Source organism: Schistocerca piceifrons, chromosome 6 (genome assembly GCF_021461385.2).
Source record: "Schistocerca piceifrons isolate TAMUIC-IGC-003096 chromosome 6, iqSchPice1.1, whole genome shotgun sequence".
In the NCBI taxonomy this organism is placed as follows: domain Eukaryota; kingdom Metazoa; phylum Arthropoda; class Insecta; order Orthoptera; family Acrididae; genus Schistocerca; species Schistocerca piceifrons.
The window spans coordinates 412,311,884-412,329,773 of record NC_060143.1 but is presented as its reverse complement, the minus strand read 5'-3'; the positions used below and the strand labels follow the sequence as shown (position 1 = coordinate 412,329,773).

The window sequence follows — 17,890 nt, the reverse complement described above, 5'->3', positions numbered from 1 at the left end:
CAGAGTAATTGAAAGCAGCATATTTGAAATGCAACCCCATGTTAAGTGGTTAATTTCTCCAGATTTTCAATCTAAAAAAACTAATCTTTCAGCTGCATGCATTTGGTACATAAATAAATAGTAAACTGATCTGATGTAGTCTTGTTTACTAATTGCTTTAGAACAATGGAGAAAAAAGTAAATACCTTAAATATCAATCAGTTATTATTTGTTCACTATGAACTTACCTCTTTTAACTGTTTCCAAATTTAATAGCTGGAAATAATGAAGCTGATCAGTAACCTTAAATTAATAAAAAAAAAAAGGTTGCCTGTTAGTGTTCTTTTTCCAATCTTTTTCAGTTCCACAATTCCTCTATAGCATCAACACTAAGTTCAACAACCACGAAATGACAGTACCTGCCATTGCTTCTTTAGTGGTTGACATTTTACACTCTCAAATAGTTGCCTTCCTTATCATCTATTGCTCTGCATCATTCTTTAAAGTGTTGGGAAGAAATCAATTACTTGCAATTTGTGCCATCACACTAATACTGATAAGACACAGTCTTGACGTACATGTTTCACTTCTGTGCAAGATTACACACAGCCAAATTCCCTTCAAAACGACTTCTTCACACTTAAATTTATAATCACTGCTAACAAATTTCCCTTTTTTGAAAATACTTTTCCAGTTACTGCCAATCTGCATTATATATTCTCTCTACTATAGCCATCATCAGATGTTTTGCTACCCAAATAACAAAATTCATCAACTTTTTAGTGCATCATTTCTAAGTCTAATACCCTCGCCTGATTTAATTTGACTACAATGCGTTATCCTTGTTTCACTTTGTCGATGTGCATCTCCTCTCAACTCAAGACACTGTCCATTCTGTTCAACTGCTCTTGAAACTCCTTTGCAGTCTCAGAGAATTACTATGTCATGGGCAAACTTGTTTTAATTTCTTATTGCTGAACTTTAATTTCCTTTCAAAATTGCTCCTTTGTCTCTCTTTCTGCTTCCTCAATGTTTGGATTGAATAAAATTGGGGCTTGGCCACAATTCATGCTTGCACCCCCTTGCATTTGTCATCTAGTCATTTTGCATTTTCCATTAATCTAATTTTTTAGATGTCTGTATTCCCTTTTGTGTGCTTCAGTTTCGGCAGTTTTATATTTTTGCATTTTGTTGTTACAATTGTTAGGTATTTATGGTCAATTGCTGCAGTGATGAAATGGGTGCTAATGCATTTTGCAGTATTTTTGATACATGGATGGCTTGATGGTACTAATTAATGAACTCAGAAATTACAAAGTGCAATAGCCCATCTGCCCAACAACAATAATTTTCATGTCTTTTCTCAACTTGAAAAGTGGATGTCAGAGGCTCTGGTCACTGTCTCATTGCCATAAGCAGGTCTCACTTCATGGAAGACAAGTAAAAAACGTGCTCGCAGGTGATGAAGTCCCTTCACTGTTACTATGCCAGTACCTGTCAGGTCAGTGTACATTCTCAAAATAGGTATTAAAAAAAAGGCTTTAAATGATTGCTTAATACAATAATTCCAAATCACAACAAAAACTAAAACACCTTTGTTCAGACTACGTTAGTTCGGTCTAAATCACCTATTGCTCCTGTAAAATGTATCTCTCAGCTGTGAGTCCATTTAATCATTTCAAGATTCATGTTATGTTCAAGATCTTATGTTCAGTACTCTTGTTTTTCAATTTTACTGCAGGAAATAAATTTAGAGGTACAAACGCACAAAAAATATTTACTGACTAAATCTGTTCGGAGATGAAAATTCATATGCTTGAAAGAAATCACATGTACATTCCTTTATTAAAAGACCAGTTTTTAAGTGGCTAGAGAGGTTACTGGCTCCATTTTTCCTGGTATGCATTAACTAGTAGCCCATTCTCCTTGCCCAGGTGCTGAATGTGATGAACTTCAATATGCTCACTGTATGAAACTACAAAAAGATTGTAAACACATTACAAGCCAAGTGTCACTATTTATTTTAAGAACAATTTTGAAAAGCCTGAAAATCAGTCCTAATAAGTCTAAAGTAATGTGTAATCAGCTGTAGAAACTTCATACTAACCACTAAAAAAGTGCTACAACAATTTGATAAGTTCTTTATTAAGGGCTGTTGAAGGTAACAAAGAAACAGAGAGTATAATTCGCTGTGTGAGGATCACAGAACATAACTCCATTTTAGCTATTTTACAGGAGAGATGAAAGAAGGTATTTTAACACGTAAATTTTGTGTTTCAGTGACATAATCTCTACATCACTAAAGAATACCCTTAAAAAGCTGTCAGATGGTGATAGATCTTTAATGGTCATCATTGGTTCACCTTTATTTATTGTTTAATATAGTGGTGAGTAGACATGTCATTATGATTCTAAGTGAATCAATATAGAGGTTTTACATTTGGATATATGAAGTTGGCTGAGAAAATATAGTATAAAAAGTTAACTTCAAATTAAAACAGAGCAATTCCAGTTAAATTAAAAGCACATTAGTGGATTTTTGTACCAATGTCACCTTTGATTGTTCACTTTCTCACTAATTCCATCACAAACATTGCCACTGCTGTCTGAATCTCCAGCTTCCTCTGAAGACTTTTGCAAAATGTATGATACAGTTCCTAGATAATGCTGGTGTGGCAAAGTTTCATGAGGTCTGTTATTTTCTCTCCTTGAAGTTTTCGTGTTCCATGGTATTTTGGTTCCAGCTGGAAGACAGTATTGGAATTTCAGAATTATCTGGAAACTGACAAACTTTTGAATTCTTGATCTTGGAAATTTCTGAAAAAACATTTGATCGACATAGCTTTTGTAATATTGAAGCTGTGTCACCTTAGGTTGTATCTGATTTCCTTTACTGTCAATTTTAGTATTTTTCCACTGTTCTTTCTGCATAGCACCAAGATCCAGGAACTCATTCTGGTCCATTTCAGTGAGTTCATACAGTATTTGTTTTCAGCCCTCTCCGTACTGGCATGGACTGAACCACACTCCATTAAAGAGTGGCCAGGCTCAGAGAAGCATTGCTGTATCATAGGATCATTCATATTTGTATTGCATAGAGAAACATGGCGCTCACATTAACATTTTGATTTTGTCCTCCACAGCTGTCTGAGAACAAAATGACTGGATGGCTTTCAGGAATTCTTAAAGTATATGTTGAGCTATTTTAATTGATCAAAGTCTAGCTGCACCTTTATGACATACATATTTTCTGTCTTTCCTGGTACCAGTACTGTATACTGTGAGATTTAAAACAGCTACTATTCTTTTGTAGAAAATGGCCTTAGTTATTATGTTTGGGCAGCATCTTACTTCTTCTAGCTTAAATTCCAGTAAATGGCATTCTCCTGCTTGGCCCACTCTTCCATTTTTTTCTAGCTGCCTCTTTTCTCTTTAGGTGTTCCGAGTCCTTGTCTTTCTCTGCTAAATGATTTTCTATGGAGAGATTTTGAAAGCGATAGCATTGGTCACATTAATCTTTTCTAGGCACAAGGGAAAGATGAGGTTAAACTCTGTATTGAGTGTTTCTCTGTAGAGTTAGCATTTTTGAGCAGTAACCTGTTGCTCTTCGCACAGTTTTTTATACGTTTAGTGCATTATTTGTACATTCAGATCTCCTGGTAAGAACTGTCGCACAGTGCTCTGTCGGCAGTAAAGCAACGGAACAGTAGGAAAGAATTTTGCTGATCCCAAAACTGAGATGCACCCCTTCCAGACAAAATAACAGGAGTGCCACTACAGCTACCTGTCACTAAAATAAACAAATAAACTCACAACTTTGAGATACATAGCACTTGGTTCTCGCCAGGAGAAGAGCTAGAGACACATCGTTTTGACACAACATCCATCTGATTACCGTGAGAATATGTGCTAAAAAATCCGGTAACAGCATTTTTGCAGATATGTTCCTGTGACTCTCACATGACTAAATGACCTGAAGTACACTAAACAAAATTTCCAAAACTATTTTTATATGTGCCTGAAAGTTTACAATCACTGTGTGTTACTTGTTTTGCATTAAGAAATTAATTTGTAATTTAAAAAACTGTGTTTCTCAGCAACTGGCATACGGTGGGAATTACTAGGAAGACAGAAAAACAAACTGTAGGATCAGGAAACAGATTATACTGGAAATATGATTATGAAGATAGTCGGACATGTGAGTATGTGGCCAGTTGATAGATGGACAAAGGAGGATTTTGCTTGAATCCAAGACATGTGAATATACTGGAGTTATGACCTATCATCATTAGACGGGGAGAAAATTTTTATCTTTAAAAGCTTTCTGACAATTTGTGGTTACTGCATATACACTTACAATTTTGAAACAAGCGTGTTGCTTCAGTAGTTATAGAGTAAACTGCTGGCAGTGTGTTGATATAGAGGTCTCAAGAACAGATGCTCTTTGGCCTGTATATTTGCCACGTCTTTGCAAACATATGTATTGTATTTGAAGTAGACTGCAATTGTAACTTTATTTAACCTGCTTAACATTATATCCAAGTATGATGGATCATAAAAAAAGGTCACAAGTCAGTCTGTATTGGGTAAGATTATTGGGGAGAAAGGGGTGCAGAGCACTACATATCTTGACACCTGAAACCAATATTTTCCTAAAATGCCAATGAGTAAGCATCATGCCAACTTATAATCATATACAGATGAGACTAGGCTTTGAGTGCCACTTTATTAGCACGGTATTTTGTTATTTAGCAGCTAGCATTACAATATTATTGTCAGCCTGTAATGAATATAGACAAGTTTTTTCTCTGAATGGTGATGCCTGCCTATCCAAATTCTATCTGCTGAAATTAACCTGCACAGCTGCAGTTGGAAACTGTATCCGATCAACAAAGGACGTAAGGTACCCATAGACTGATCACTTATTTTTGTAATATCAAGCACAAATATGAAAGATGTAGTAACTGTCATGGCTGTCAGGAACAAAACTATTCTTCAAACTTTGAGAGACTGGTATTGCAGCTGTGAGAAAATGAGCTTACAAATTTTGAGTGCTGACCACATCTCTACCGATTCCCAACAGATATTGGAAATATAGCACAGTTGCATTTACTGAAGCAATGAAATATTCTATAAACAACGAACTGCCATTTATGCATGCTGCCAAATTAGTCATGTTGTTTTTTATTACAGTATGGTGTTATTGATATTCTACTTGTTCATCCCTACAGTGGCAGACAACTGGACAGCATAACTGTGTTTTTAATTTAACCCTTGAGCGGGCATGCCGATTTTCATAACACGAATGGGTGCGCGGGTTTCTTTCTACACATGTAAAGAATAGCTGTCTTTATGTTATCAAGTACATATGTAGGTGGCAAATCATAGTTTAATTGAACAAAGTTAAAATAAACTTACATAATATGCACTAAAGCACTGTTTACCTAAATAATAATGAAATAAAACTTCCATTATATGACTGTTGCCATGGACAGGTGTTACCCCCACTAGAAGAATTAAACAGCACAGTTGCATCAGATCCCAGTCAACTGCTCATCTGATTGCATATTAATTTGTAGACAGCTACCTCATTGTGAAACTGTCCTGCTAACTTATAATGTGGGTAATTTTCCAGCACCAATCATAATTTTTTTTTCTGACAAAGCTCGCTAGTTATTTTATATTAGCTGCTCACTTGGATGTATGGCAACACAATTTATCGCTATGTTAGTTGAAGCAATGATAAAGGAACAGGTATAGTTTTGCAGTTGTGAAGCAAATAAGGAAAGTTGCAAAACAATTTTATTTGTGTTCAGCACACTTTATATACAGGTGTGCTTACTCGAGGGTTCACCTGACAATCAACAATGTGATCAACTGGCCAGTCACGGTTGCCTAATTAATAACCTCACAGCAAATCCACATGCACGGTTTTAAAATAATAACTATAGATGATACAACAGCCAGTTACATATGTTTCGGGTAAATTTTTCCCATGTATTATTCGATAGTTTTCATTTCCTTTCCACTGCCTTCATATCATTTGTAAACTTGTCGTGTCCTCTAATCTGCACCAGTACAGGGCTCTGTTAACCAAGTAAACCAAGTGAATGAAAGCTCCACCTCTGCATGTTCCACTTCACACCCATGTTTATGTAATTTATAATTCCAGTGGGCTGCCAGTCCTACCAAATGCAGAAACATTCTTGTTTTTATTGATTTATTTGAATCCGTGCAACCAATGCCATAAACAGTAAGGTGTAGCCACTGAGTTCATTATTCTGCCCTTGGATACATCTGTGGTTACCCTTACTAATGATTAATTTATAGTTCAAAGTTAAAGGAAAGTGTCAATATTTATGTATGATCAACAGTAATAATTATTATTGTCACTCTTATCACCCATTTGGGATGGAGTGCAACTTTGTTGGCTGGAATGCAGTAACCTGGAAAGAGTTAATGCACTGTTGGTACATCTGCAAGGGATGAAGTTGGTGACATGACATTCTTCCTGCTTTTCTGCACAATTACTTGCACATCCTCTTTCTGTTTTCAGAGCAGTCTTAGATCTGTTTCATTTACGTTAGCAGCTGTCGCTTACGCAATTACCAAAAGCTGTACAAAGCGACAGAAGGCTATTCTAGGACACTCCACTCGAAACCTTTGCTCCATATTTAACTCCTGTTTGTGTTTCAAGTACAACATAAATCGCAATACTTATTACATTAGAAGTGTGGCATATTTACATAATTTAATATTATTGTGAATTAACATATTTTTAATAAACAAACTACATTACAAACACTTGGCAGTAAGCAATGAGTGGTAACAACTTCATCTGACTTCCGCATGTTGTGAAAATATTCTGTCAATAATCACAAAATCATTTTGGGCAGTTATGACAGAAAACTGTAACTTATAGAACATATCAAGAATAAATGGGCTATCTTGCATTAAAATGTAGTCATTATCAGCCTCTATGTTTCTACTCAGTGGGATGTATATTATGAGGACCGACATCAGCAAAAAAATTCCGGCTAGTGCAAGCCTATCATTTCGGCTTTGGCATATCATAAGGGGTACTCATCATCATAATCATAATTATCATCATCATCATCATCATCATCATCATCATCATAATAAGTTTTCTGCTATAGCAGCAGGTCCTTTCTGTCTCCATTTCATGTGATCCACTGCTTCCTTCTTAATGACGGTGTCTGTGCTGCCATCCATTATATCATCCAGGATCTGATATTTCTTCCTCCCTCATCTCCACATTCCTTCCACATACCCTTCTAAGACTGTTTTTATAACCTCCTTCTTCAATCTTAATATGTTCAATCCAATATCGTGTCGTCCAATTAATTACATCCAGCAACTCTCTTTGTCTTCCCAATCTTCTCAGTACCTCTTCATTTTTCACTCTACCCATGCAATTTATTCTTCCCATGCTCGTCACAACCACATTTCAAAAGCCTCCAGCCTTGCCTTGTCTTTTCTTCCTGAATAACGTAGTCTCCATTTTGGAAATTAAACTAGTTTACAAAATTTTAATATCCACGGATGTGGATACAAGACTTGTGGATGCAGTGGATATGAGGACAGTATTTCTCTTAACTGCACATATGCATACTGCGTGAATATAAGCAACTTATTATGATACACATAAAGACACTGATGTAATCACAGTACAATTATCTGCAGACTGTCTATCATTGCTTATAAATCTCTTTTTGTTAAAAAAAATAAAAGACAACAAAGAAGAAGAGGCAAGGAATTATTAACAGTGCGACAATGTGTAGTCAATCTATCAGACAAAAACAATGTTAAAGTGATTGCCAGATGCTTGAAGAAACTGGACATTCAAAACAAAAAGTTGACCAAGGAACAAACTAAACACAAAAATACATTTGGAGAGAATTCAGTTACAGTTACTATAGCACTGTGTGTTGCCTTACATTTCCATACTATTGGATAGTTTCCTATTATCAGCTATCTTCCTTTCTACATGGAAAACTGACTCCCTGTATTTTTAGCAAAAAACAAAAAGAGAGTGAACAGTTAAACTATTAAAGGGAAGTAGAACACATTTATTACTTTTGTTAAAGGAAACAAAATATCGGTTTACTGATGTTTCCTTTGCTAACAAATATGTACTAAATGGAAACTTTCACTAAGCATTGTGTTTGCTGTATGAGACTTCTTTAGTTTTCCAATCTTGAGCAATACATATAAATAACAAAGTTATGTCTCTTCCACAATTTATTTTTGTATTAAAATAAAATATACAATTTTAGTACAGACAAAGTTATAAATTCAGATTGTGACAAAATAAACTGTGATCGCACTGCTGATTTTTAAAATCTTGTGTCCATTTGCATGCATCCCTCAGTGAGAAGGTGAAAATTCACACATCTTAAATTAGTGAAGACATTTCTGGACGTATGAAAATTGTCTACATTACAATCCTAAAAAATGGTAAAAATATTTGTACATTCATTCCTTACAATTAATCAATGACCAACTGCACAATGCAACAACTGATTCCTTAATAACGACTAAACCCTTTTCTGTCACTGTTCCTATGTTCTCTCCGGTAATTTCGGTCACGATCAGAACTTTTTCGTTTCTGTCCATTTCCATGCACACTATAAGGATGATTTCTACTGGACCAATTTCCCTGAAGGCTGTTTAAATGAAAAGGTGCACCAAGATAATTTGAAGTTCCCCTCTGACTTTCATATAAGTTCCTTAGACCTGTAACTGGATCTGAAGGTCTCATTCCTGGGCTTAGCATCTGTTGTCCAAACTGAAGCAAATGGTGAAAGTCCGGTGAAGCACTTGGTTTCGAATTTGAATTGACTGGAGCAGAGTATGCACGTTGATGGGACATGTTTCCAAAATTTTTCTCGTTTGGTACCTGCCTTGATTTGAGTTGTAAAACCTTATTATACAATGCAGTCCCGTCAAATAATGCTATCGCGTAAGGTACAGAACTTTCGTGTTTAAAGACAACAAACGCAAATGAACGCTGCCTGCCATCTTTATCTTTAGGAATCCTCACTGCCTCCAATGGACCAGCCTACATGTAAAAAAGACAAAACATTGTGTTCATTTCAGTTGCAAGAATAAGAATAAAGTCAAATTATATAGTAAACTATCTGTAGTCAGTGAAATTCATTTGAAAAGATGGAATACATAAGAAGAGAGAAACATATAGACTTCTATGCCAAAGAATGAACAATGAATGTGTTTAAGTAGCATTCATTCAGTGATCAGTCTTCCTGGCATGTAACAATATCCTACTTTTCCTTTCTGGGCATTCAAAATGTGAAGGAGGACAATGATGAGAAAGATTATGACAATGTTGATGGTGCGTCAATTTTACAGACAGTTTCAACAGTTTGAATACTTGGAATTTCTGCATTTACAGCAGAAAGGTGTGAATACTAACCATCATGTGTACAAGAATATATCTGTAAACGATGGCAATCAGACATTTAAATACATTGCTCAATTTTTTTGTAAACATATCTGTGTGAAAACTAGTTTAGAAAGTAAGTATGTACATGATACTTAACACTCATTCTTTACGATCAATGTACCAAGCTCACTCTTTTATATTTCAACATTAACAGTCAGATATTTAGCTTATAGTGGCAGAGGGGCACAATAATTTATCCAATACTATGTACACTCATGAGCAATTGTGATAGTTCCTGTAATCCACTCCTGTTGCCATGGAAAATGTCGAATGATTGGGATGTCATCAGATCTTGCACTGCCAAGGCAGATGAGTGCAGGATGACTGAGAGTCAAGTTATCAGCAATTCTGATTGGGGCCAAATTCGAGATGGCCAACGGATGGGACACTTCATCTCTCAGGTTTTGCAGGCACTGAGTTTTTCACATGCTACCAAGTCAACAATGTACCATGATGACATTGATTCAGGGAAAACTGCCAGCACGAAGAGAGAATTGTTATGGGCTGTGTTGCTGTTATGGCTAACTGTCTTGTGGTTGACAGTAGGAGTGAACAAATTGGCCAAAACTTACAAATTCAGTGGCTGACAAATTTCAACCAGTGACTGCCCATAACATCAGTATCACATTCTCACTGTGGAATGCAGAAGCCACTATGTGTCACAAGTGTGTCTGCTCACACCTTATAAGGCACACAGATTTGTACCGGCAAAGGAAAATCATCTGTGCATGATCAGCGCATGGAGAAAGGGCACTGGGACTGATGAGTCACACACATTGGTACACATCTATGGCACAGCACATATATATAGAAAACCATGTATGACAATGTGTCATGCTTGCCAGATACTGTAAATATTCTTGTGTGGATGATGTTTACATGGTATGAAATTGAGCCTTGATGGATCGGTCATTGTCTCTCACAAAAGAATGAAATGGGTACTCATTGTATGATCACATGCATCCATCTGCTCATCTACAGCATCCTGCGGGGACATATACCTTTAAAGCAAGCTAATTTACCTCTCTATCACTCTCAAATTGTATGAAAATTGTAACTCACCCCCCACCCCCAAAGCCATGGAGGTGATTGTGCACCCTTCCCCAGATTACCTGACCCCAATCACTCTCAGCACACTTGTGATTCCATTGAGCAAGATGTGTGCACCATAGACACCAAGCTATAGTTTGAGTGGTCATTGATGTGGATGACTCCCTCTTGCTTTCAGTGTTTTGTGGAATCCATCACGATACATTACTGCCGTTGTCAGGGTGTAAAGAGATGCTACACACTATAAAGTATGTCTTTCTGATTCAATTGCTCATGAGAGTATGTCAGCTTTGATACTGAAAGTCATCAACTATGGTAAATTTGAATAAAAGTACACTTTAAGAAACACGCATACCTGTTGAAACAGGGCACTTAGCACACTCATATGGAACAGTTATATATACCGTAGTTTTTAAACAGATGGCTGTTTAATTTAGAAGCTGTTGTGTATGCATAATATACTGTACTGTAATGAAGTGTTTTAAACAATATGTTATAATGCCAACTGAGCTGCAAGCATTCAACTAGTGCATCTTTTTAACAGTTGTGGCAACAAAAATATAAATATCAGCAACAAAAGTATGCTATTAACGAAATGACTATTGATCGCAGCGACTGACTAAGTCGTGACCAAAACATAAGTGCACAGACAAAAGAAATCCTTCAGGAGAAAGCAGTTGCAAGATTCAGCATATAACAACTTGTTTCACGCCATCGTGGTCCTTGTTAAAAGTGAGTTAATGTTTGTCTATGGTATTGATGTCTGTAATATTAGCAGAGTAGAAGCAGGAAAGATAGTGCAGGCAGGCAGTCAGTCATGTTATTAGGAAAGGTAAGTCTTTATGTGCAATCGAGGAAGATCACCATGACAGTCAATATCTGAAAAAACCACTTGGAAGAAATGAAATAAAGAGAACATTTTTAAAATGATAAGGAAAAACTGAGAGGCTACAGGACAATCGTGAAATATAATATATATTAACCATCCTGTAACCTGACAATCCTAACTTATCATTTTATGTATTTATGCCCTATTACATATCTACCATAATGGCAGCTCCGTAACAATGTTCTGTGTATTGCCATTTGCTTGAAAACTTCAATTAAACCATGTAACTATTTTTGAAAGTGTAATAATACTTTTTTATTTATAAGAGAGAGATTTTACGACAGACAGGAATAAATCACAGTATGTTGTTAAAATTAAATCTCTTGTAAATTATAAGCATTTTGCTGTAATTTTCACTGAGGGAGTGTATTATAATTGTAGAACTGACCCGTTTCACATCATATAGAGGGGTCTCAATTATGATCCACGGGACACGCAATTAAGTGGTACACCAAAAAAAGAAATAGATGCCAGCGTGGCATGCACTTATTCAGGAGGTTGGATTTAATCTTTAGTTACGTCCACAAGAGCAAGCAACCAAAATATGACTTGCACGAAAATGAGTTTGAAGTTATCTGTCACTTTAACTCTGATAACTTTGGGAAGGTGAGTCTGGAAACAATGGAAGCAACTCCTGGCCCCCACATACAGAGACAAGGGAAAGAAATGGTGTCCAGGAAAAGTGCTCTACCTTTTCACAAAAGCAAGCACCATACTTGTGCTCTGTAGCAAGTCCAGGTGTCTATAAACTAGAAGACTACACAATAAGGAAATGCCTAAATCTTTCATGTGATTAAAGCTAAAATCTCTTAATACAGTGACATTTCAATAAATTTATGTATTGCTACAAATTATGGATCGATTCTCAAAACGTATTTGTACTGGTAATTAAAAGACGATACATAATAAACTTATAATACAACAATGGCTACTACAATGCTAATGAACGTAGTACTGTTTGATGATATGCCGACCTGAAGTCTACAGAAGTTCATTTTACAACTGTTTCAGAATGTGTAATGCCAGATTTCAAAATAAAGAGCTTGGATAAGACAGAGCAGTCTAAGTTATGTATAGAACTGTCATAATTTTGTTTCACCATTAGGGTAGATCTACAAGCTGTTGTCACAGTGCCATATACAGAAGTTGTACTGGTGCAAGCTTTACTCCCTTTATTTCAGTCCACTTTAAGTGAATTAGTCACAGCATTTTGGTGACATTCTGTTGGATAATTGGTGCTATGTCATTCCAAACTGGAAAGTTCTGTTAACCCTTTAACTGCTCTGGACGTGTTAACTCATGTGCCTTTGCACCTGTCCCTGTATTCTCTGAATGTGTTTACGCTCGCCACCAGTCCTTCTACCTGGTACACTGAACGTGTCTACGCGTATATGGATTTCTAGTACCTAAATTCTCTCTCTCTCTCTCTCTCTCTCTCTCTGAGTTTGCAATACAAAATGGAGTATGGGATTGTGCATACTGTATAAACAGATGAAAGGTTACAGGCGACCTTAAAACATTCAAAATGCTAACTACAAATTAAATAATCTTAATTTAGATGGTCGAGGCTAAAATAATTCCTATGATTCTCTGCATTCACTAGTGCATGGTGGAAGATATATGCTGTTTTATCACACCTGTGAACTATTTATACCATTCTATTGGTCAACTCTATGTGCAATAAATTTATCATCCCATTTGACACTGATGTTCATAATGATACATATATAAGTTCTAGGTTCTTTATTTATTCTTCTTCCTAAAAAGTTCCTGTATCCCAGTCTCCTCTGCTGTTACAAGTTTTACTGCCCCAGTGACCACTTTTCACACAGAGATTGGCTGAATGTTAAACTTTATGTACCACACCTGTTCCTGGCGTTACTTTCTTTTTATTTTTCAACATTACACTTAGCTTATCTAAACCCCCATCATAAGTAATACAGCACTAGTTCTGCAGGCATTTTTTTTGTTGTTTGAACATTTTTAATGTACAGGCTTCAAAGTGACCCGCTGTCATATTTTATGTACGGCACAGTTTATCATGACAGACAATGTGTTGACATATAATCCCCTGACCTCAAAAGGCATTAAGGAAATTTTAAAAAGAGTGTTGCATTTCGATGGTAACAATGCAATGGTTGGTAGGTTGATTTGGGGGAGGGGACCAAACAATGAGGTCATCAGTCCCATTGGATTAGGGAAGGATGATGAAGGAAGTCAGTCATGCCTTTTTAGAGGAAGAATCCCAGCATTTGCCTGAGTGATTTAGGGAAATCATGAAAAACCTAACTCAGGATGGCCGGACATGAGTTTGCACCTTTGTCCTCCCAAATGTGAAGAAGAGTATGAACATGGAGGACATACGGATTGTGATTCCCCAGGGAGATTCAGAAATGGACAAAGAAGACAGTGAGAATGACATGCAAGCACCTGTGAGGGGAAAAAATTAATTACTGTATATGCTGACAACACAGAGAATATGCTTCAAATCTTACAACGTTTTTGGAAAGTTGATGCACTGCAAAAATGGCAAGTCTTACAGATAATTATTTGTTGAATCTCACTGTTCAGTATACAAATCAGTATATTCAGAGCATAACTGATTCATTTCAACATGACTGTGGTGCAACAACAATACATATCACTGAACTAAAGGCATTAATTAGTCCTTTAGTTTTAATTGAGGTAAGCAAAAGAAACACAAAACTCGAAGCTCTGTGGGGAATCAATGAGGAAAGGAACTGAAAAATTCATCCTTGTGATGGACATAAAGTGCTTCAGATTCATCATGCAATGCCTCCAATTTGATAATCTTGGCATTCATCAAAAAAGAAGAGAAATGTACAAGGTTACAGAGACATATTTTACTTGTTTGTATGGAATTGTCCAGTTGTATATTGCACAACAACATGTTACAGCAGACAAGGAACTGGAACAATTTTACGGTATATTGATAATTTTTACTTATGGACCGTCTGACAGCAACTGAATAAAACACAATTTTAGTGCCATACGCGTTTCGCCTTTATTTTCTGCAAGGCATCATCAGTGGCCTGGAATATGTACATATGTTAGCTATTTAATTTACATTTTTGTCACTGTGCCTATAGGCTATAAACAGTTCTGGTGGTTGGTATTTCCTATTAAGTAGTAATGTTTTGAACTATACTTACAGGTTGTGTGGACAATTTCTTACATATTACGCTCCTGTTGCATTTTTGGTGTTGTTGTTCTTCTTATGAATGCCAATTTGCAGTTTTTTCCCACATACCACAGCACTATGAACTGAACGCTTGTTTCAATGCAATGTTTTGGTTTCTGTTGCCGACTGTCAAATGTTTTTACCAAAGATCGAATGTTACTGCCAAACTTTTGAGTGTAATTATTGAAGTATCTGTGATGTGTGTGTCTATATACCTGTTTGTGTTTGTGTGTATTTTTTTTTGTGGCGCTGTGTGTGTGTGTGTGTGTGTGTGTGTGTGTGTGTGTGTGTGTGTGTGTGTGTGTGTGTGTGTGTGTGTGGGGAAGAGTTTTTTTTTTGTTTTGTCATCATTTCCTTTATTAGGTGTAGTAGGAAGCCTGTGCTGATGTGTGTGTGTTCATTTATCACATGTTTGTTTTCTGCTATGGCTTTCTGGATGTGGAAGTTTTCTTGCGTTTGTATAAGATGTTTGTCATGGTTGCTTATTCTCATTATTTTCATTTCTTGTTCTATGTTTGTAGGATGATGGTTATTGTGTTTTAAGTGCTCTGCAAATGTGGAATGGTTTGTTTCATACTTCCAACATCTGATATGTTCTTTGTATCTTGTTTAAAATTCCTGCATGTCATGCCTATGTGTACTGCACCACAACTTTGACATTAAAGTTTATATATTCCTGATAGTTGGAATTTGTCCCTCTTGGTAGCTGGCTGGCTTAGGTGTGATTGGAGGGTTTACCCAGGCTTATATGCTATTTTGAAGCCCTGTCTCTTTAGGATGTTTGCAACTCTGTGTGTTAATTTATGTGTGTAGGTCATGGTGTACCATCTGGTTCTTTTCTGTGTGGTGTTGTCATTGTGTGTGTTTGTAAGTTTTCAGTTTGTGAGTTCTTTTGTATTCTGGAAATGTTGTGTTTGTTTTGTATTTGTGTTTTTATTTTTTGATTGAGCCTGTTTACCACATGTGTGTCATACCTGTTGTTCCTAGCTATTTGTATGATTGTACTCATTTCTTGTTCATAGTTTCTCTTGCTGAGTGGGATTCTGTTTAATCTATGTAACATGTGTCTTAGTGCTGCAAGTTTCTGGCTGTGGGGGTGGTTGGATGTGGAATGTATTATTGTGTCTGTGGCTGTTGGTTTTCTAAAGATGTTAAATGTATGTTTGCCATTTTATTTTTTTACTGTAAGAAAATTTATTTGATTTTCTTTTTCTTTTTGAAGTGTGAATTTTATGTTCTGATGAGCTTTGTTTATTTCTGAATGGAGTTCATCTATTTTTTCACTTGGCTCATCTACCAGACAACTAATGTCATCCATGTATCTGTACCAATATATGATTTTGAAATTTTCATTAGTGGTTATCTTTTCAAAGATCTGATTTTCTAGGTGACTGATGAAAATGTTTGCTAGTGTTCCTGATATTGGGGATCCCATGGGCAGTCCATCTTTTTGTAAGTAATATTCTTTCTCAAACTGAAAGTAGTATTGTTCAGTTGTCAGTCTGAGCATATCTGTTATTTCTTTTATTGCATCTGTGGTGAGGTTGCTGTGGGATGAGAGATTTTGTTCTATGATTTCTATTGTTTGAAGATGTCAAAACTGGAACAATGTTATTGAAAAGTCAGCTTTCGAAATGGTCCCATCAAGCAAAACAAAAAAAGCATTGACATCTTCGTCTAGTGGATTCAAGACTGCTGTACATGTTGGTTTGGAAATATACACTGGGTTGTAGCCTGAGGATTGTACTGAACATCAATAAATTCTTAGGTGTTGTTCTGAAACTGCAAGAGCTCTCTTATATACTCTAAGACAGAAAAAAAGAATGCGCCATGAAGGAATTATCCAAATGGTATGGAAATTGGTAGATGTGAAGATTGCTTTGGACCATCTCTGGCATTTATGCAAGCAGCTATTCAGCTTAGCACTGATTAACAGAGTTTTTACATGTCCTCTTGAGGGATACTGTGCCAAATTCTGCCCAATTAGCACATCAGATCATCAAAATCCTGAGCTGGTTGGAGGGACCTGTCCATAATGCTCCAAATATTCTCAATTGGGGAGAGATTCGATGAACTTGCTGGCCAAGACAGGATTAGCTAAGCAGGAAGACAAGTAGTAGAAGCTCTCTCTGTGCACCTAGGCATTACCCTGCTGAAATATAAGCCATGTTGCCATTAAGGACAGTAAAACTGGGTGTAGAATAATCAGATTGGGGCTCAATCTGAAACAAAGACTCATCACTGAACACAATTCTGCTCCAGTCAATGAGCAAACAAGTTTTTTGGCTTCAAAGGTAAATGGCAGTTGGCATAAGGGCACCATGAACTCAGCCTCTTTCTGTGAGCTGCCTATTAATGACCCTTCTGATCACTGAAGCACCAACTGGATTGACGATAATAATGAATCCAAGGGCTCTGAGTGCCTCTCTCATCACTGCTCAGACATCAACCGGTTTCTTATTGACATTGTGTTTGGTCATGGATCACTGACTTCTACCAACAATGCTGAATACTGTTGATACCTGTATCAATATCAATTTGTAACCAATTTGCATATCTTCTTCATGGTGCATCTCTCTCTCTCTCTCTCTCTCTCTCTCTCTAAATCATGTTCTAAAATGATATGAGACAGTTGATAACGAGACAATTCTCTTCTTATTACTCTGCTGTGTTTTGAAGCTGTTACTTGTTTGTCAATAATGTGTCATAAATATGCAGTTGTTGAATAAACTTTGATGATAATAATAGAAACCTGTTTATTAGCTATTCAAAGGGTACTTGGTGATTTCCTCACCACTTAAATTTGTGAAATGACTTGAATGTTGCACTTTCTGCCCAATATAGGCTTTCATCAAAATGCCAAACTTTTACAAAGACACTACGACAGAGTAACATTATGTTTTTAAAATTGTGACTAGTTAGACTGTGTGGCCAGCCCATATCTGTTTCATCTGACTTATCTCTTTTATTCAATAATTTGGGTGACAGTATGAAACAGTGGTGGTACACACATTAGGTTAAGGTCATCCGTGCAGGTTAGACAGAAAATGTATTAATACACAATGGATCAACAAGTCTATATGGGTAACAGTCACTGGAAAATGATTGAAAAGTCATTTCAACATAAATTGTCTGAGAAGTCTGGAGACTGATTCCAATCAATTACAGCCAGGATTTAGCATAATGTAAAAAACCCGAAAATCAATTTCCATCTGTTACACAGACAGGTAGGAAAAAAATTGGGAAAACATTACAGAATGTGAAAGCAGTTATGGTGTGTTTTATC

At 36.4% G+C, this 17,890-nt stretch overlaps 1 protein-coding gene across 1 annotated transcript in view; it reads right to left on the bottom strand.

Annotated features, from left to right (window-relative positions):
* Positions 1 to 8,228: 8,228 nt before the first annotated feature.
* The window catches only part of LOC124802444 (RNA-binding protein 7), a 35,233-nt gene continuing 25,571 nt past the window's right edge, over positions 8,229 to 17,890 (bottom strand). The window contains exon 2 of the mRNA XM_047263227.1: positions 8,229 to 9,061. Coding sequence (XP_047119183.1) covers positions 8,528 to 9,061 — 534 coding nt within the window. The 3' untranslated portion in view covers positions 8,229 to 8,527. The remainder of the gene's footprint in view (positions 9,062 to 17,890) is intronic.